Source organism: Somniosus microcephalus, chromosome 9, assembly GCF_052327205.1.
Source record: "Somniosus microcephalus isolate GS21.2 chromosome 9, FLI_Smic_1.0, whole genome shotgun sequence".
In the NCBI taxonomy this organism is placed as follows: domain Eukaryota; kingdom Metazoa; phylum Chordata; class Chondrichthyes; order Squaliformes; family Somniosidae; genus Somniosus; species Somniosus microcephalus.
In genome coordinates, this window is record NC_140995.1 from 190,374,194 (window position 1) to 190,396,301 (window position 22,108).

At 45.1% G+C, this 22,108-nt stretch overlaps 1 protein-coding gene across 2 annotated transcripts in view; it reads right to left on the minus strand.

Annotated features, from left to right (window-relative positions):
* Positions 1 to 22,108, minus strand: part of ascc3 (activating signal cointegrator 1 complex subunit 3) — a 654,593-nt gene that overhangs the window by 229,673 nt on the left and 402,812 nt on the right. For both annotated transcript variants that reach the window (XM_085997711.1, XM_085997710.1), the window contains exons 17-18: positions 3,629 to 3,748; positions 2,952 to 3,116 (exon numbers count right to left, since the gene is read on the minus strand). In XM_085997711.1, the coding sequence (XP_085853837.1) occupies positions 2,952 to 3,116; positions 3,629 to 3,748 (285 nt within the window). The remainder of the gene's footprint in view (positions 1 to 2,951; positions 3,117 to 3,628; positions 3,749 to 22,108) is intronic.

Consider the following 22,108-nt stretch of genomic DNA (forward strand, 5'->3'; position numbering starts at 1 on the left):
TGATAGCAAGAACTCTTCGCATGGCAAGTCAAGGACATGAATTCAAGCCCTACCATTCAGTCATGCTCTCCTGGTCGGCCTCCCACTTTGCACCCTCCGTAAACTTGAACTCATCCAAAACTCAGCTGCTCGTATCCTAACTCGCACCAAGTCCCGTTCACCCATCACCCCAAGTCCCGTTCACCCATCACCCCAAGTCCCGTTCACCCATCACCCCAAGTCCCGTTCACCCATCACCCCAAGTCCCGTTCACCCCAAGTCCCGTTCACCCCAAGTCCCGTTCACCCATCACCCCAAGTCCCGTTCACCCATCACCCCAAGTCCCGTTCACCCATCACCCCAAGTCCCGTTCACCCATCACCCCAAGTCCCGTTCACCCATCACCCCAAGTCCCGTTCACCCATCACCCCAAGTCCCGTTCACCCATCACCCCAAGTCCCGTTCACCCATCACCCCAAGTCCCGTTCACCCATCACCCCAAGTCCCGTTCACCCATCACCCCAAGTCCCGTTCACCCATCACCCCAAGTCCCATTCACCCATCACCCCAGTGCTCCCGATTCAGCAATGCCTCGATTTGGTCACCTGTCCTAATATTTCCTTATGTGGCTCAGTGTCAAATTTTGATTGATAATGCTCCTTATGAAATGCCTTGGGGCGTTTTATTATGTTAAAAGCGATATATAAATGCAATTTGTTGTTGTTGATCCACAATGCCACGCCAAGTAACATTAATCCTAAAACCATCAACTACAACCAGCATTGATCCTTGATGAAAGGATTCACGTTCCAGACATTATGAAGCTATGACTATCAGTTTAACACCAGCAAGAATCATTAAGCAACAAGAGAAGAACTTGGATTGGACTTCAATAAGGCTGCATATTGGAATGCCAATACTGGAGGGATTGATCGCATCAACAAAGCGATGTGAGCATAAAGTTATCGCTCAGCAGGTTGCCTATATCTGAGGAAAGGCTTCATTTTATAATGAATTACAGTTTAATGTTTCTTGACCGGAAAGGAATTCCTGAGGGTAATATTTTACTGACTTGTCCCAGAAACTTCATTGAAATCTTAATTCTCAATTAAGTAATAATATCAGTGTTTTGACAGTCAGGCATGTTCAAGCCAATATACAAGAGAATCACAGCTCGGTTGACGTTCAAACTTTAGCAAAATGAGGGTCACGTCCTTTTGAAACCGACTACAGTAACAGACCCACATCAGACAGACTAACAGCATAAATTGGTTATAAAATCAGTGCTTCGACAGAGATCTGGATACCTCCTCTGCAGGTACTTACGGAACGGTAAGCCCGATTCAGAGCAAATCACCTTCTGTATGCAAGACCAAAAATAAATGATTGGTTCTCAGTCTGCAGAGAGGTACAGTGTTATCATTTTTTACAGTATGACTAACTTGAACTAATTTTGCACGTGTGCACTGCTGTCACCAGTAAATTTGTGAAATCGATACTGCATTTATACTAAACAACTTTTTTAAAATTTGTTCATTTATACTCAATTTATACTAATCAACTCAGGTAAAGCAGATTTTTAAAATATGAAAATAGGAAACCCACACAAATGGTTTAGCTCTTACTTTTATGGCAAAGTGACCTTGTGCTCTGTTCTGTGTCCGACCTCGGCACCATGGATTTGTATCGGACATTGGCAGCGGCAACTCTGACTCGCCGCGATGCTTGCTGTGGCATATTCAAATCAATTCTCCAACAAATTTTAGTGTAAATTCATCACTGGAGAATTGGGGAGCGCAACAGTCTAAATTATGGGGCTTGAAGCCAAATGCACTGCATTTGCAAGAAAATCCGAGCCATTTGTTTCAACAAACAGTACAGTAGTTATTGAACTAAGATCCAGTCTATGTGACTGGGCAGTTTTTATCCTAATGGTTAATTATTAAACAGAGTCTCCTCTACATTGGGGAGACCAAACACAGATTGGGCGACCGCTTTGCGGAACACCTCCGTTCAGTCCGTAAGGGGGACCCCGAGCTTCCGGTCGCCTGTCACTTTAATTCTCCGCTCCACTCCCACTCAGACCTCACCGTCCTCGGCCTCTTGCATTGTTCCACTGAAGCTCAGCGTAAGCTCGAGGAACAGCACCTTATCTTTCGATTAGGCACTTTGCAGCCTTCTGGACTCAACATAGAGTTCAACAATTTCAGATCATAACCTTGGCCCCTATCATCTATATTTTTTTCCCCTTCTCTCCCACATGGCAGCTGTCTTTCATTCTGCCAGCGCAATTTACACTTCATCTACAGCCATCTTTTGTTTCTTAACCTGTTCCATTACCATCTCCTTTTGCCTTGAATATCTCTTAACCTCTCCTGCCTTCTATCCTATCACAGACCTTCCCTTTTGTTCTTTCATCCCCCCCCCCTTTCCCAGCTCCCACACTTGCTTACAAATCTGTTCCATTTCCTGCTTTTTTCCAGTTCTGACAAAAGTCATTGACCTGAAACGTTAACTCTGTTTCTCTCTTCACAGATGCTGCCTGGCCTGCTGAGTATCTCCAGCATTTTGTTTTTATTTTTGATGGATTAAATCCTGTCCCCCTCAAAAAAATTAAGAAATCTGATCTAAAAGTGGCAAGTATCATATTACAGTTGAAGCCTGTTAATTAGACCGTCATGATGCAAGTGTAAATATCTCAATTAATCAATTAATTAATCAAACTCCTTCAGCACTGATACAAGTATCCTGCTGGTTTCTGAAAAAATGTGATAAACAGAAATGTTCCCAAGAATCTGCACTAATTGGTGACAAAAGGGAATTGCACATTTCATCCTAGATTTCACTGATAGCTAATCATTTTTTTCCCTTTATTAAATATATACAGGGATTTCTCCAGAACAGGGTGGTTTCCAAAATTACAAAGTCACACAGGTGTGTACATAGTGTAGAGTAGCCTTTTAAATCCATACCTCAATAGTATTATAGTGAATATAGTAGTGGCTGGCTGTTCTACCAAGGTCTGTTATTGAAAAATACCCAGTCCTCTCTTCAAAACGAACCATCCTGGCTTTGTCTAGTTTTTGGCCAGCCTCAATGACTAGCTCTCGCCTGTATTTTTCCAGTCCAGGGTCCATCTGAATAGGGGACATAAGTGAGCACAATTAGGACAAAAGGGTGGGGTCAGACAAAAATAAATGGTTCTTAGCAGAAAATAAATAAACTTTACCATTATACCTCTATCCTTACAATTTAAACCAACAGATGAGTTTTTCTTTGCTTCTTTCCTGTACCCACACTGAGGATTAATCACTCCTTCCATTACAATGCAACAGAATGGGGTTTCATGTCAACTGAAGCATGGCAGCTGTTTTGATGAGACACTGAGCACTGAACCACTAAATGCTAATTCACAGTATTTCCAATACCTCTACTGCCAAACAAACAGAATAAATGCACTGGGTTCAGTCACAATGACAGTACATGCTTATGTGGGTCTATAATGACAAAAAAGTTTTCTTAATGAACTTAAAGGAATGCTGTGATCTGTAAAGTAGTTCCACAGACAAATATTTGTTTTCAGGTTGTAATTTGTACTAGTTGAAGGAGGAGAAAACACAAGTAGGCTCTAATTTTATCTGCTTTCTACCTGGTAAGCTTTGTAATTGATCCCATAGGCTAATGGATTTGCTCTCGTCCGTACATAAAGGTAGGTGTAGCTCAGCCATTTCACTGCTTCTTCTATATTAGTCACTGTTCCCAAGGCTATCTAGAAAGACAAATCAAGAAAGGCAAAATTAATGACAATTTGGGACAAGGCCTCAAAAGTACAGGTAATAATATTGATGCCATTTTAGGATGTATATTTGATAGCACTTAATTATGTAACAACAAACATGCATTTCAAAGTCATTCATTGCTTTGAGATGTTTTGAGTCTAGGAAGCTTGATACTGCGGCAATATATATTTACACACCAATGCTACATAAGATGTGGAAGCTTCCATTAAAATCTGATGTTTCTTACTACATTCCACCAAATGCTCAACTCCATAGGATTTGTACTTACTGGCCACTTTTAATCACCTCCCTTTGAAGTTATAAGATCAGGCAGCTCTCTGGCCTTCCCAACAAGTAATGGCCAGTTACACAGTCCGGCCCAATCAGATGTAATTGGCTAGCTTGCATCAAGTTATGCTGCAAGGATTGTGACCACTTATTGCAACTAACCTGATAAAGGGAGTCAGAGTCTCTTGAATGTGGGGGAATAGTCAGAAGTATTGTGTCCCAGTTCTCAATCTATATCTTCTGAGGGCTCCACTGATGTTAACATTTGGACTTCTGGTTCATATCCTTCCTGCACTGAGGCCCCGAGTGTTATGAACCATAATACCTTATTCATTTTCTTGTACAATCAGTAAACTGGAGCCTTGATTTGACACGTTCATACTGCCAGTAGTTTTTTTTCGCCTTGGTTAAATACATGGTACAATATTTTGCTATCTCAATAGTCCTACTCTGAGACTGTGTGTTTAGTCAAACAACTAGGATCATCTCATCTAAATAAAGTATTTAATAGGATGCAAGAAATAGTAAAGCTGAATTTGATATAAATCATAAATAGAATCCAGTATTTTTATACATTCTTCATTTCAGCTCACATTCTGCACTAGGCTGCCTTGTGTAAAAATTCAGAGGGAATATAACTTCAGCCAAGCACAGAAGAAAAACAGAAGCTACTGTTGAGTATGGACCTGTACGCTGAGCAGCTTGGAAGGAGTCGTTTTCAGGCCCAGACTCTGCTGTTCATGGCAGTGTGAGCCCCAACTTCGGGCCTGATCAACAGTTTATGCGCGAGCTGCAGGCGACTCTCGTGCCTCCACAGGCAGCTCGCACATTTGAAGAGTATGGATGTTGGGCTGCTTGCCTTGCCAGCAGCAGTCCGAAGGCAAGTCCCAGGAGGTATGGTGGCGTGGCTAACGGGGAAGAGGGGAGGACGATCATGGCCACTGCGGAGACCTCCTGGCTCCACAGGAAAGTTCTTTAAATATTAAAAAACTAACCTTGCAGATGGCGGCTGCTGCTTAGGCCACTGAAGACCCTGAGCGGAGCAGCCTTGCCCTACTTAGTGCTGTCCAATTTCTGTGAGGGGACCTAAAACAGGCGCTAAGCCCCTCATTTACATATGTAAGGAACTTAATGCCTGTTTTAAGCGGCCGCCCTAGAGGTGCCTGAAAAATGGCCAGACCTAATTTTGGGCCGCAGGATGTTGGTCCCTGAAATTGTTATACCCGTTTTGTGCCCGTAAAATGGGTGGAATGAGGTGTAATTACTACCCCCAATGCTCGAGACATTTTAGTGTAAAATGCAAAAGAGCAGAGTTTTGACTTTTCTTGTCTGTTTTGCTAGTCACAGATACATTGAAAACATTGGAGAAACAAGTATTAATTGTTACATAACACCTGCAAAAGAAATGTTTCTGTAAACTGATAAATGGAATATGAAATAGAATCATGGAATTGTACTTATATTTCGTGATGCACCATCCGCTCTGAATTGTGGGATCGGGCGGAAAGAATGTTCGAAGTTTTGACAAAGGGTATTAATTAAAATGCTAACCTATTTTTGCTTTACAGATTCTGATGTGTTGTTCCAGTATTTTTTGCTTTTATTTTAGATTTACAGCATGTGCGATTTTTTTTCATCTCTAGGGCTTAAAAGTTATTTTGGAGCAGAATTACAACTCAATAAAAGTTTTACACAGTAATTTAAAACCAAATTTATGCCCCATTTTCCACCTCATAAAACGTTGTTACTTTGTTTGGTTCATATCAAGCCCAATGCTTATATTTAATTACTCCAGTGACTCTTTAACAACTTTACTGAAGCAGCACGAGTTTTATAACAGCAACAAAAACAAATCTGATGCTCCCTTTCAGACAAAGGCTTGAATGCACAACTGTGGCTTTGTCTCTTAAATACGGAGGTTTGCTGCTCAAAAATGTTTTGGACAACTAGCTTGTAATTTCCTTACATTAAGGATGCGTTTATATTGCAACTATAGCATCAGTGCGTAGTGTAAATACAGCCAAAATCCGGAGTCAGAACCCAACCTGACATTGGAGCAAAGCAAAGTGAAGCTTCCCATGGAGTAGGCTGTCTCGCTCCACTTTGGAATCAGGCAGTGCCTTAACTCCACATTTATAGCAAATGTTGCCCTGAATCTCAGCTTGTAGTGTAAATGCGCACTAATTTACACCAACTGCTTTATTATGGATCACAGGATATTGTGTAATTATTATTTCCTTTGCATTATCTATAGAACAATTAAAGTGACATTGGCTTAATAAAAAAAAAACTATTTTCAGATTGGACTTCGGATCAGCCATAATCTAACTGAATGGTGCGGGCAGGCTTGAGGGGCTGAATGGCCTACTCCTGTTCCTATGTTACTATTCCTAAAAAAGCATTTGACAACCTGCTCTTTTCTTTCTTTCATTAAAAACACATGCCACACAATGTAAATAATGTCCAAATGTATCACTGCATCAATTGTACATGATATCAATGTGTCGCATGTTATCCACTGCTACTTTTTGTTATTCCATCCCACTCAAATATATCTGCCAAAACAATTTTCATATGAAGACAGAGCCCCTTTCAGGCTATCAACAAAGGAATTTTCAAACATAAAACTACTAAATTATAAACATTTTCACTGTTACCTGTAGTAGTGTAATATAAAAGTCTAATTTAGTGCCGGAGCTATCTGCTAATCTATCGATATACATCCATCTTGAACCAGTGGCTGCAGTCATACCTGACACAAAGGAAGGTGATTGTGGTTGTCCGATACCAGTCGTGGCAGCCTCGTGGCATCACTGCAGGACTTCTTCAGAGAATCATCCTCATCCCAACCATCTTCAGCTGCTTCATTAATGACCATCCCTCCGTCATAATTTCAAGGGGGTTGGAGTATAAAAGCAGGGAAGTCCTGCTACAACTGTACAGGGTATTGGTGAGACCACACCTTGAGTACTGCGTACAGTTTTGGTCTCCTTATTTAAGGAAGGATATACTTGCATTGGAGGCAGTTCAGAGACGATTCACTATGTTAATTCCAGAGATGAGGGGGTTGACTTATGAGGAAAGGTTGAGCAGGCTGGGCCTATACTCATTGGAATTTATAAGAATGAGAGGTGATCTTATTGAAACATATAAGATACTGAGGGGGCACGACAAGGTAGATGCAGAGAGGATGTTTCCCCTCGTGGGGAAATCTAGAACTCGGGGGCACAGTCTCAGAATAAAGGGTCGCCCTTTTAGAACTGAGATGAGGAGGAACTTCTTCTCTCAGAGGGTCGTAAATTTGTGGAATTCTCTGCGCAGAGAGCTGTGGAGGCTGGGTCACTCAATACATTTAAGGTGGAGATAGACAGATTTTTGAAAGATAAGGGAGTGAAGGGTTATGGGGAGCGGGCAGGAAAGTGGCTTTGAGCCCAAGATCAGCCATGATCTTATTGAATGGCGGAGCAGGCTCGAGGGGCCAAGTGGCCTATTCCTGCTCCTATTTCTTGTTCTTATAAGGTGAAGAGTGGGCTATTCAGTGACAATTTCACAGTGTTCAACTGCATACCCAAATCCTCCAATAATGAAGCAGCAGCACATGCCAGCCTACAGCAGGACCTGGATACCATCCAGACTTGGGCTGACAAGAGGTAACATTGTCACCAACACTGTCAAGCAATAACCAGGTTGAACAAGAGAAAGCCCAGCCATTGTCCCATGACCTTCAGTGGCACCACTGTCATCAACTCCCCCCACCATCAAAATCTTGGGGGTTGCCACCCATCAGTAACTTAATTGGACCAACCACATCAACAATGTGGCTACAAGAACAGGGCAGCAGCTGAGTTCTCTGCAACGTGGCTTGGCTTCTGATCGTTCAAAGCCTTTCCATCATCTATAATGAAATACTGACCCCGCTCCTGGATGGTTCCGGCTACAACTTCATCCAAGCAGCTCGACAGGATCCAGGACAGAGCAATTTGTTTGATTGGCACCCCTACCACAGACTCACCATCCACTTTGCCCTGTGGCTGTGGTTTATGCAATCCACAGGATGTACTGCAGCAACTCACCAAGGTTACTTTGACAGCGCCTTCCTCCCCTGCGCTCTCTGCCACCAAAAAGGACAAGAACAGGAATGGTAGCATAGTGGTTATGTTACTGGACTAGTAATCCAGAGGCCTGGTTTAATAATCCAGAGACGCGAGTTCAAATCTCACCACGGCAGTTGTGGAATTTAAATAAGAAAGAAAGACTTGCATTTCTATAGCGCCTTTCACGACCACCGGACGTCTCAAAGCACTTTACAGCCAATGAAGTACTTTTTGGAGTGTTGTCACTGTTGTAATGTGGGAAACGTGGCAGCCAATTTGCACACAGCAAGCTTCCACAAACAGCAATGTGAAAATGACCAGATAATCTGGTTTTGTTATGTTGATTGAGGGATAAATATTGGCCAGGACACTGGGGATAACTCCCCTACTCTTCTTCGAAATAGTGCCATGGGATCTTTTACGTCCACCTGAGGGAGCAGATGGGGCCTCGGTTTAACGTCTCATCCGAAAGACAGCACCTCTGACAGAGCAACACTCCCTCATCACTGTACTGGAGTGTCAGCCTAGATTTATGTGCTCAAGTCACTGGAGCGGGAATTGAACAACCTTCTGACTCAGAGGTGAGTGTGCTACCCACTGAGCCACAGCTGACACTTTGGGCAGGATTTTCATTGGGCCGTGGAGGCGGGATTGGAGGCGTGAGGGGGTTAAAATCTCGAAATCGGGGGGGGGCACGAACCCATCCCACCCCCAACCTGCCTCCATGCCAGTTTCAAAGGAGGTGGATACTCGACCTGCGCTGGGAGCCGCCTCCCCGAGACGGGAAGGGGATTAGTGCCAGTTAACAGGTAGTTAACAGGCAGTTTTTAGCCTAATCCCTATTTTTATTCCTGAAGTGTGGGATTCCCGACGGCTCCAAACCACGCCAAGTTAGCGAGGTGGACCGTCGGGCTGAAGGGCTTGGAGGGTTCGCGATGTCCGGTGTTCAGGTGAGTGATGGGTGCATGAGTGCAGAGGTAAGTGTGTTTGGTGTGTGTAAAGTGTTTAAAGAAGTTTTCCTTACCTTTACTGCCTTCCTTCCTTCAGGTCTCGGGAGTCCTTCATCTCACTGGCACAGAAAGCAGAATGGCCGCGAGCTGTCAAAAGTTGCAGCATTCAGCTGTCTGTTCCGGGGAGATCTCTAAATCATCCTGAGAGGAAGGAATTAACTTAGTGTACAGATTGTCAGTGTTTGACAGCTTCAAAGAGCTGTCAAACACTGATATTTCATCTGTCAAAAGCTCTTGACAGATGAAATGTCAATCTGTGACGTCACCTGTTGCCGGGTGGCCCTTAATTGGCCTGCTGAGTCCGCAGGGCGGGCTCAACAAGGTCAATCAAGTGAAAATCGCGTGGGTTGGCCACAACTCAATGGAGGCAGGACTACAACCCCAAAAGTTGTAGTCCCGCCTCCTACACGCCTCCAGTATCAAAATCCAGCTCAATAAATCTGGAATAAATGTGGGATAAAAAGCTAGTATCTGTAATGGTGACCATGAAACTACCGGATTGTAGTAAAAACCCGTCTAGTTCACTAATGTCCTTTAGGGAAGGAAATCTGCCATCCTTACCTGGTTTGGCCCATATGTGACTCCAGACCCCTGAAATGGCAAAGCAAGCCACTCAGTTCTAACAAACCGTTACAAGAAACAATAAGAAGAATAAAACTGGACTGACCACCTGGCATTGATCTCAGCACTGGCTTTGGACATGACAACGGCACACCCAGCCCAGTCGACCCAGCAACGTCCTCCTCACTAACATCTGGGGACTTGTGCCAAATTTTGAGAGCTGTCCGACAGTCTAGTCAAGCAACAGCCAGACACAGTCATACTAACAGAATCATGCCTTTCTGCCAATGCCCCAGACTCCTCCATCACCATCCCTGGGTATGTCCTGTCCCACCGGCAGGAGAGACCCACCAGAAGTGGTGGCACAGTGGTATACAGTCGGGAGGGAGAGTCCTCAACTTTGACTCCAGACCCCATGAAGTCTCATGGCATCTGGTCTAACATGGGCAAGGAAACCTCCTGCTGATTAACACCTACCTCCCTCCCTCAGCTGATAAATCAGTACTCCTCCATGTTGAACACCACTTGGAAGAAGCACTGAGGGTAGCAAGGGCACAGAATGTACTCTGGGTGGGGGACTTCAATGTCCATCACCAAGAGTGTCTTGGTAATACCACCACTGATCCAGCTGGCTGAGTCCCGAGGAACTTAGCTGCTAGTCTGGGCCTGCAGCAGGTGGTGAGAGAACCAACATGAGGGAAAAACCTACTTGACCTCGTCCTCACCAATCTACCTGTCGCAGATGCATCTGTCCATTTCATTATTGGTAGCAGCGACCAGCGCACAGTCACTGTGGAGATGAAGTCCCGTCTTCACACTGAGGACACCCTCCATCGTGTTGTGTGGCACTACCATCGTGCTAAATGGGATAGATTCAGAACAGATCTAGCAGCTCAAAACTGGGCATCAATGAGGCGCTGTGGGCCATCAGCAGCAGGAGAACTGTATTCCACCACAATCTGTAACCTCATGGCTCGGCATATCCCTCTCTCTACCATTATCAAGCCAAGCGACCAACACTGGTTCAATGAGGAGTGTAGAAGAGCATGCCAGGAACAGCACCAGGCGTACCTAAAAATGAGGTGCCAACCTGGAGAAGCTGCAACACAGGATGCTAAACATAAGAACATATGAAATAGGAGCAGTGGACGACCATTTGGTGCTTCAAGCCTGCTCTGCCATTCAATAAGATCATGGCTGATCTTCTACATCATCTCCACTTTCCTGAACTATCCCCATATCCCTTGATTCCTTTAATATTCAAAAATCTATTGATCTTTATCTTGAATATACTCAATGACTGAGCCTCCATAACCCTCTGGGGTAGAGAATTCCAAAGATTCACCACCCTCTGAGTGAAGAAATTTCTCATCTCATCTAAATAACCGCCCCCTTATTCCGAGACTGTGACCCCTGGTTCTAGACTCCCCAGCTAGGGGAAACGTCTTCCCTGCATCTACCCTGTCAAGCCCTGTAAGAATTTTGTATGATTCAATGAGAGCACCTCTCATTCTTCTAAACTCGAAAGAATATAGGACTAGTCTAATCAATCTCTCCTTATAGGACAATCCCCCCATCCCAGGAATTAGGCTAGTGAACCTGTGTTGCACTCCCTCTATGGCAAGTATATCCTTCATTAGGTAAGGAGACCAAAACTATACACAATACTCCAGGTGTGGTCTCACCAGGGCCCTATATAATTGCAGTAAAACGTCTTTACTCTTATACTCAAATCCTCTTGTAATAAAGGCCAACATACCATTTGCTTTCCTAATTGCTTACTGTACCTGCAGGTTAACTTTCGGTGATTCGTGTACAAGGACACCCAGGTCCCTCTGAACACCAACATATCCCAATCTCTCCCATTTAAAAAATAATCTGCTTTTCTATTTTTCTTACCAAAGTGGATAACTTCACATTTCTCCACATTATATTCCATTTGCCATGTTCTTGCCCACTCACTCAGCCTGTCCATATCCCCTTGATGCCTCTTTGAATCCTCCTCACAACTTACATTCCCACCTAGCTTTGTATCATCAGCAAACTTGGATATATTACATTTGATCCCCAGAACAATGGATGCAGCGTGCTATAGACAAAGCTAAGCGATCCCGCAACCAATGGATCAGATCAAAGCTTTACAGTCCTGCCACATCCAGTCGTGAATGGTGGACGACCATTAAACAACTAACGGGGGAGAAGGAGGCTCTGTGAACATCACCATCATCATTGATGGTGTAGCCCAGCATGCGAGTGCAAAAGACAAGGCTGAAGCATTTGCAACCATCTTCAGCCAGAAGTGCCGAGTGGATGATCCATCTCAGCCTACTACTGAGGTCCCCACCATCACAGAAGCCAGTTTTCAGCCAATTCGGTTCACTCCATGTGATATCAAGAAATGGCTGAGCACACTGAACACAGCAAAGGCTATGGGCCTCAACCATATCCCGGCTGTTGTGCTGCAGACTTGTGCTCCAGAACTAGCCACGCCTTTAGCCAAGCTGTTCCAGTACAGCTACGACACTGGCATCTACCAGACAATGTGGAAAACTGCCTAGATATGTCCTGTCCACAAAAAAAGGACAAAACCAATCCGGCCAATTACCGCCCCATCAGTCTACTCTCAATCATCAGCAAAGTGATGCAAGGAAAGAGTGGGAATTCGGAGAAGAGGGGGAAAGAGTTGCTGCTTTTTGCCTACACAACTTGTCATGCTTTGTGTTACAGGTAGATGTTTAATTTTAGTACCCATAACTTAATCTAGATCAAGTAAGTCGTCAAGAAACTACACTGTAAACTAAGTTACCTAATTACAAATTTAATTAAATTGAAGTAAATACAACAAGGTCATATTGAGATAGCAGTGCAGGTGGTGTGCAGCAACTGCAGCATGTGGGAGTTTGTGGAGAGCATTGTGATCCCAGGCCACCACGTTTGCAGTAAGTGCCTGCATTTTGAGGAACTTCAGCTCAGAGTTTTTGAGCTGGAGTCTGAGGTGCAGACATTGCAGGGCATTAGGGATGGGGAGAATTACCTGGAAACTTTGATCCAGGAGGCAGTCACTCCCCTTAGGTTAGGTAGTGGTACAGGTCTGGTTAGTGGTCAGGGACAGGAGGGCGTGACTGCAATCAGGCAGGTAAGGGGACCCCAGGTGCAGTGCTGGAGGAGCATCGGCCTTTGCCCTTGTCCAACAGGTATGAGGTTCTTGCTGCCTGTGTGGATGAGGGAAAGACCTGCAGGATGGATGAGCAAGCTGACCTAAGCATCATGGTGCAGGAGGCCATTCAAGTGGGGGGAGTGAAAGGGAATGTAGTTGTGGTAGGGGACAGTATAGTCAGAGGGATAGATACTGTTCTCGGCAGCCACGACCGAGAGTTCCGAAGGTTGTGTTGCCTGCCCAGTGCCAGGGCTAAAGACATCTCCTCGCGGCTCGAGGAGAACTTGGAGTGGGAGGAGGAGGATCCAGTTGTCGTGGTCCACATAGGAACCAATGGCATAGGTAGAACTAGGAATGAGGTTCTGCTGAGCGAGTTTGAGGAGCTAGGATCCAAATAAAAAGCAGAACCTCAAAGGTAATAAGCTATGGATTGTTACCTGAGCCACGCGCAAATTGGCATAGGGACAAACAGATTAGAAGTTTAAATGTATGGCTCAAAGAGTGCTGTGGGAGGAAGGGGTTTCAGTTCTTGGGGCACTGGCACCAGTACAGTACTGGGGAAAGAGGGAGCTGCTCCATTGGGACGGGCTCCACTTATACCGGGCTGGGACCAGTGTCCTGGTGAACCGAATACCTAGGACAGTAGACAGGGCTTTAAACTAATGGGGGGGGGGGGGGGGGGGGGTGGCGGAGTGGTGGGAGGATTCAGGAAAGAGTAAATTTAAAAGCAGCGAGAGAAATGTCAAGGCTCCAGAGCAGAGTTTTGGATAAAAATAAGCAGAGTGGGTCAGGAAGGGACAGAGAGAATAACAAACGTAATAAGGCATCAGTGACTAAGGTGACATCATGGAAAAATAGAAATAAGTCAAAGCTAAAGGCACTATATCTGAATGCGCAAAGCATTCGCAACAAAATAGATGAATTAAAAGCGCAGATAGAAATTAATAGGCTTGATCTAATAGCCATTACGGAGACTTGGTTGCAATGTGGCCAAGGCTGGGAACTAAATATTCAAGGATACTTAACTTTTAGAAGAGACAGGTAAAATGGAAAAGGAGGAAGGGTAGTCCTGATAATAAAGGATGGGATAAAGACAGTAGAGAGAAAGGATCTTAACTCCGAAAATCAAGAAATAGAATCAGTTTGGGTGGAGCTTAGAAACAGCAAGGGACAGAAAACATTGGTGGGAGTTGTTTATAGGCCCAAAAACAGTAGCTCTAATGTAGGGCAGAGTATAACTCAGGAAATTAGAGGCGCATGTAACAAGGGTAATACAGTAATCATGGGGGACTTTAATTTACATATAGACTGGGCAAACCAAATTTGCAGTAATAGTGTGGAGGACAAATTCATGGAATGTATGCAAGAAAGTTTTCTAGATCAGTATGTTGAGGAACCAACTGAAGAACAGGCTATTTTAGATCTAGTATTGTGCAATGAGACAGGGTTAATTAATAACCTTATAGTAAAGGGGCCCTTAGGGAAGAGTGACCATAATATGATAGAATTTTATATTGAGTTTGAAAGTGATTTACAGGAAACTCTTTTTTATCCGGCACCGACGGGACCGGCGTGGTGCCGGTTTATCAAAAAGTCTGGATTACAGAGAGGTATAATAAAAGGTATGAGAGCCCAGTACACAGCAACAAATCCAGGCTTCCCTGTTGCTTAGCAACAAGTGCAGGAACCCCGGCCGCAGACCAAGCGTCCCTGTTGCTTAGCAACAAGTGCAGGAACCCCGGTTACATGGCCACAGATCCAGGTACGGCCACTAATATGAAGTAAAACTTACCTGAACCTACTCCTGAATTTTGCCAGTTAACAGAGATTTCCGGTTATTTAGGTGCCGGTAAATCGAGAGTTTCCTGTAGTTAAATCCGAAACTAGAGTCTTAAATCTAAACAAAGCGAACTATGTAGGTCTGAAGAGCGTGTTAACTAAGGTAGATTGGGAAACTACATTAAAAGGTATGATGGTAGAGAAGCAATGGCTAGCATTTAAAGAATTAATACAAAATTTACAACAAATATACATTTCTTTAAGGCTCAAAAACCCCACAGGAAAAGTGGTCCAACCATGGCTAACAAGATAAGTTAAAGATAGTATTAGATCAAAGGAAGAGTCTTATAATGCTGCCAAAAATAGTAAGCCTGAGGATTGGGAGGATTTTAGAATTCAGCAAAGGAGGACCAAGAAATTGATAAAGAAAGGGAAAACAGAATGAGAGTAAACTAGCGAGAGACATAAAAACAGACTGTAAAAGCTTCTATATAGATATGTAAAAAGGAAAAGATTAACAAAAGTAAATGTGGGTCTCTTACAGGCTGAGACAGGAGAAATTATAATGGGGAATAAGGACATGGCAGAGAAATTAAACAAATACATTGTGTCTGTCTTCACGGAAGACGACGCAAAAAATTTCCCAGAAATAGAGAACCAAGGCTCTAGCAAGGCTGAGGAACTGAAAGAAATTGGTATTAGTAAAAATATAGTACTGGAGAAATTAATGGAACTGAAAGCCAATAAATCCCCAGGACCTGATGGCCTACATCCTAGGGTTTTGAAAGAGGTAGCTTTAGATATAGTGGATACATTGGTTGTCATTTTCCAAAATTCCATAGATTCTAGAACGGTTCCCGCAGATTGGAAGGTAGCAAATGTAACCCCACTATTTAAGAAAGGAGAGAGAAAACGGGGAACTACAGACCAGATAGCCTCAGTAGAATCTATTATTAAGGACGTGGTAACAGGGCACTTCGAAAATAATAATAGGATTGGGCAGAGTCTACACGGATTTACGAAAGGGAAATCATGCCTGACGAATCTGTTAGAGATTTTTGAGGTTGTAACTAGAAGAATAGGTAAGGGGGAACCAGTGGATGTGTTGTATTTGGATTTTCAGAAGGCATTCGATAAGGTGCCACACAAGAGGTTATTAAACAAAATTAGGGCTCACGGGATTGGGGGTAATATACTAGCATGGATTGAGGATTGGTTAACAGACAGAAAACAGAGAATAAGAATAAACAGGTCATTTTCGGGTTCGCATGCTGTAACTAGTGGGGTACCGCAAAGATCAGTGCTTGGGCCTTAGCTATTCATAATCTATATCAATGATTTGGATGAGGGGACCAAATGTAATATATCCAAGTTTGCTAATGATACAAAGCTGGGTGGAAATGTAAGTTGTGAGGAGGATGCAAAGAGGCTTCAAGGGGATATAGACAAGTTTAGTGAGTGGGCAAGAACATGGCAAATGGAATATAACATGGAGAAATGTGAAGTTATCCACTTTGGTAGGAAAAATAGAAAAGCAGATTATTTTTTAAATGGTGAGAGATTGGGATATGTTGGTGTTCAGAGGGACCTGGGTGTCCTTGTACACGAATCACCGAAAGTTAACCTGCAGGTACAGCAAGCAATTAGGAAAGCAAATGGTATGTTGGCCTTTATTACAAGAGGATTTGAGTATAAGAGTAAAGACGTTTTACTGCAATTATATAGGGCCCTGGTGAGACCACACCTGGAGTATTGTGTATAGTTTTGGTCTCCTTACCTAATGAAGGATATACTTGCCATAGAGGGAGTGCAACAAAGGTTCACTAGCCTAATTCCTGGGATGGGGGGATTGTCCTATAAGGAGAGATTGATTAGACTAGTCCTATATTCTTTCGAGTTTAGAAGAATGAGAGGTGATCTCATTGAATCATACAAAATTCTTACAGGGCTTGACAGGGTAGATGCAGGGAGGATGTTTCCCCTGGCTGGGGAGTCTAGAACCAGGGGTCACAGTCTCAGAATAAGGGAGCGGTCATTTAGGACTGAGATGAGGAGAAATTTCTTCACTCAGAGGGTGGTAAATCTTTGGAATTCTCTACCCCAGAGGGCTGTGGAGGCTCAGTCATTGAGTACATTCAAGACAGAGATCGATACATTTTTTGAATATTAAGGCAATGAAGTGATATGGGGATAGTGCAGGAAAGTGGAGATGAGGTAGAAGATCAGCCATGATCTTATTGAATGGCGGAGCAGGCTCGAAGGGCCAAATGGCCTACTCCTGCGCCTATTTCTTATGTAAGGTTCTGTCGACAGCGTTATCAAGCGGCACTTACTCACCAATAACCCGCTCACCGATGCTCAGTTTGGGTTCTGCCAGGACCACTCAGCTGCAGACCTCATTACAGCCTTGGTCCAAACGTGGACAAAAAAGCTGAATTATAGTGGGGAGGTGAGAGTGACGTCAAGGCTGCATTTGGCGGAGTGTAGCATTAGGGAGCCCTAATAAAATTGAAGTCAATGGGAATCAGGGGAAAGACTCTCCATTGGCTGGAGTCATACCTAGCACAAAGGAAGATGGTTGTGGTTGTTGGGGGACAATCATCTCAGTACCAGGACATCGCTGCAGGAGTTCCTCAGGGCAGTGACCTAAACCCAACCACCTTCAGCTGCTTCATCAATGACCTTCCCTCCATCACAAGGTCAGAAGTGGGGATGTTTGCTGATGATTGCACAGTATTCAGTTCCATTCGCCATTCCTCAGATAATGAAGCAGTATATGCCAGCGTGCAGCAAGACCTGGACGACATTCAGGCTTAGGCTGATAAGTGGCAAGTAATATTTGCGCCACACAAGTGCCAGGCAATGACTACCTCTAAGAGAGAGTATAACCCACCGCCCCTTGACATTCAATGGCATTATCATCGCCGAATCCACATCAACATCCTGGGGGGTCACCATTGACCAGAAACTTAATTGGAGCAGCCACATAAATACTGTGGCAACAAGAGCAGGTCAAAGGCTGTGTATTCTGCAGCGGGTGTCTCATCTCCTGACTCCCAAAAGCCTTTCCACCATCTACAAGGCATAAGTCAGGAGTGTGATGGAATACTCTCTACATGCCTGAATGAGTGAAGTTCCAACAACACTCAAAAGCTCGACTCCATCTAGGACAAAGCAGCCCATTTGATTGGCACCCCATCCACCACCTTAAACATTCACTCCCTCCACCACCGGCGCACCGTGGTTGCAGTGTGTACCATCTACAAAATGCACCGCAGCAACTCGCAAAGGCTTCTTCGGCAGCACCTCCCAAACCCACGACCTCTACCACCTAGAAGGACAAGGGCAGCAGGTGCATGGGAACACTATCACCTCCAAGTTCCCCTCCAAGTCACACACCATCCTGACTTGAAAATATATTACCGTTCCTTCATAGTCGCTGGGTTGAAATCCTGGAACTCCCATCTTAACAGCATTGTGGGAGTACCTTCAGCACATGGACTGCAGCGGTTCAAGAAAACGGCTCACCACCACCTTCTCAAGGGCAATTAGGGATGGGCAATAAATGCTGGCCTTGCCAGCGACGCCCACATCCAAGGAATGAATTTTTAAAAAAGCAGCAATGTCGTGGGAATGACATCACCTCCAAGTTGCCTACCAAGTCACACATCATCCTAAGTCGGACATATATTGCCATTCTTTTGATTCTACCAATAATTAACACAGTTGTGGAAGCACCATCACCACAAGGACTCATCACATTTAAAAAGTACTTGGATATGCACTTGAAGTGCCGTAACCTACAAGGATATGGACCAAGTGCTGGAAAGTGCGATTAGGCTGGGTAGCTCTATGTCGGCCGGCACGAACAAGATGGCTTCCTTCTGTGTTGTAAATTTCTATGATTCTATGACTGCAGTGGTTGAAAAAAGTTCACCAGCTTCTCAGGGCAACTGGGGATGGGCAATAAATGTGGCTATGCCGGTGTTGCTCACATAGCATGAACAAATAGAAAAAAACAGTCCTACTTCTTTCTCATTTCTGTACACCAACAATGAGGGGAGTGTATTAATATTTTATACGACAGCAGTCCCTCTCTGTAGCACACTTTTACATGCTTCTGTTATAGAATACAATGCTTCTGGCTCCTCACTGGCACAGAAAATATAGTGCTGGGCTTTGCAGTGTCTATGTACAAACACAGCTAATATTGTAAGATACTGTATGTAGCTTTTAAAAATTAATTTAAGACTGTGTCTGTATGTAGTATAGTTTTTTGACGTAGTAAAGTGTTACTTGAACTCTCAATTGCACATTACAATTACAATCAGATAGTTTGGATATATAACACCCTCTCCTCTTATAACACAATTTTATGATCCCCACGGCAGCATTAGAGAGGATCTAATTACATCAAGAACAAGTTTTTTCCCTTGCAATAAAAAGATAATGCCTGTACTCGAGAGTTAAAAATTAAAATGCTTGTGTTGGCAAGTGACTTTATCAATTCTGTTGGGCATTTCATGAAGTAACTGTTACTGTTGTGATACCTACTGGAACCCATGGTGCTGAACATTAAATATGCTCTTGCAACCCAACATTAGCAACAATCTCGACCATCTTACTTCAACATAGCATCAGTGCCACCTAGTGGTTTTCCACAGTTATGTGTCGACTATGAATGGGTTGCTACTTGTGATCCTTAAAAGTACATTTTTAGTTAGTCTGTGTGTTGACACACAAAACTTAAGTAAAACAGCACATTTCACAGCAAGAAACAAAATGGGTTAACAAAGAAATATTTCAAAACTGCCCCAACAAACTAAAAACTGATTTTTATACATTTAAAAAAACTGTTCCGGTTTTCCCCTTCTCTCTTGAAGGCACCAGCCCTTGCTGGGGTATAGTTCCATGGGTGCCAAGTAACCATCCTTCATTGAGAGTCTAGACAGTGAATGTCTTCCTCATCTCAACATTCATCCGTACATAATTGCAGCAGGAATCATAGAATAGTCATCAGGAACAGGAAGCTTATGCTGAATTTTCCTCCTCTCCAGCAGAATCGCTGAGGCTACTGCCCCAGTTAAGACTTGCAAATTCAGCACAGCACAACAATTGAACTTGGGGTTTCCTGATCTGTAATGACTAACTGAGCCACGATTGAAACTCATGTATTTTGTGCATGATGCATAAATTGGCCTTTAGAGTTAGTCAACATTTGTTCTCATTAGAATATTGCATTAAACTAAATACCTGCTATTATACTCAGTTTCAAACTAGAGTAAATTGGCAGGTCACTGGCAAAGTCTAAATTCAAACAAAAATTGCTTTTTGTCCTCGGAAGGAGTTAGGGACTCAGGAAGGGACGAGCATTTTATTAGAAGCTGCTCAAAGTAATACAAAGGATGAACACAACGATCAAACTAAAGCAGCAAAGTAAGTTCAGTATCCAGAATATTTCACAACTTGGGTCCTTTGGTGACATCCCCACTGTTCAGCAAATATATTTTTTAAAAGATTTTGTTGCCCGGTATGTAAACACTACGAACATGGTGGTAGTTACTGTTGTATCATACGGGAGGATCATTTAATAAGCTCGCTGCTTCAGAAATGAAAGAAACAAGACTAACTTGTTTCTTTCAGATGTGACTTAATAAAACTCACTACGCACTTGGTTTGAGCATAAAGCAAGGCTTTAATCAACTTGTTTCAGAACATGGAGGTCTAGTTGTACTTCACTAGTTCCTTGGCTTACAAAATGTCCCTGGCAAGCTGGGCCCATGCCCGAGTATTTATACTCCTTGGACAGCGCCACCAGCTGGTTGTCCAGCATATTTCACGAGTAGTTTCTTGATGAATGATGAGATTTATAATAAGACTAGCTGGGGTGCCCGGCGGTGCCGAGGCTTTTTCGAGGGCATGTTGTTGGAAGAGACAGAGCGACTGGGGGGAAGAGAGAGAGCGACTGGGGGGGAAGAGAGAGAGCGACTGGGGGTGAAGTGAGAGAGCGACTGGGGGGGGAAGAGAGAGAGCGACTGGGGGGGAAGAGAGAGAGCGACTGGGGGGAAGAGAGAGAGCGACTGGGGGGGAAGAGAGAGAGCGACTGGGGGGGAAGAGAGAGAGCGACTGGGGGGGAAGAGGAGAGAGCGACTGGGGGGGGAAGAGAAGAGAGCGACTGGGGGGAAAGTAGAGAGAGCGACTGGGGGAAAGAGAGAGAGCGACTGGGGGGGGAAGAGAGAGAGCGACTGGGGGGGAAGAGAGAGAGCGACCTGGGGGGAAGAGAGAGAGCGACTGGGGGGAAGAGAGAGAGAGACTGGGGGGGAGAGAGAGAGAGACTGGGGGGGAGAGAGAGAGACTGGGGGAGAGAGAGCGACTGGGGTGGAAGAGAGAGAGCGACTGGGGGGGAAGAGAGAGAGCGACTGGGGGGAAGAGAGAGAGCGACTGGGGGGGAAGAGAGAGAGCGACTGGGGGGGAAGAGAGAGAGCGACTGGGGGGGAAGAGAGAGAGCGACTGGGGGGGAAGAGAGAGAGCGACTGGGGGGGAAGAGAGAGAGCGACTGGGGGGAAGAGAGAGAGCGACTGGGGGGGAAGAGAGAGAGCGACTGGGGGGGAAGAGAGAGAGCGACTGGGGGGAAGAGAGAGAGCGACTGGGGGGGAAGAGAGAGAGCGACTGGGGGGGAAGAGAGAGAGCGACTGGGGGGGAAGAGAGAGAGCGACTGGGGGGAAGAGAGAGAGCGACTGGGGGGAAGAGAGAGAGCGACTGGGGGGGAAGAGAGAGAGCGACTGGGGGGAAGAGAGAGAGCGACTGGGGGGGAAGAGAGAGAGCGACTGGGGGGGAAGAGAGAGAGCGACTGGGGGGAAGAGAGAGAGCGACTGGGGGGAAGAGAGAGAGCGACTGGGGGGGAAGAGAGAGAGCGACTGGGGGGAAGAGAGAGAGCGACTGGGGGGGAAGAGAGAGAGCGACTGGGGGGGGAAGAGAGAGAGCGACTGGGGGGGAAGAGAGAGAGCGACTGGGGGGGAAGAGAGAGAGCGACTGGGGGGGGAAGAGAGAGAGCGACTGGGGGGGAAGAGAGAGAGCGACTGGGGGGGGAAGAGAGAGAGCGACTGGGGGGGAAGAGAGAGAGCGACTGGGGGGAAGAGAGAGAGCGACTGGGGGGGAAGAGAGAGAGCGACTGGGGGGGGAAGAGAGAGAGCGACTGGGGGGAAGAGAGAGAGCGACTGGGGGGGAAGAGAGACGAGCGACTGGGGGGGGAAGAGAGAGAGCGACTGGGGGGAAGAGAGAGAGCGACTGGGGGGGGAAGAGAGAGAGCCGACTGGGGGGGAAGAGAGAGAGCGACTGGGGGGAAGAGAGAGAGCGACTGGGGGGAAGAGAGAGAGCGACTGGGGGGGAAAGAGAGAGAGCGACTGGGGGGGGAAGAGAGAGAGCGACTGGGGGGAAGAGAGAGAGCGACTGGGGGGAAGA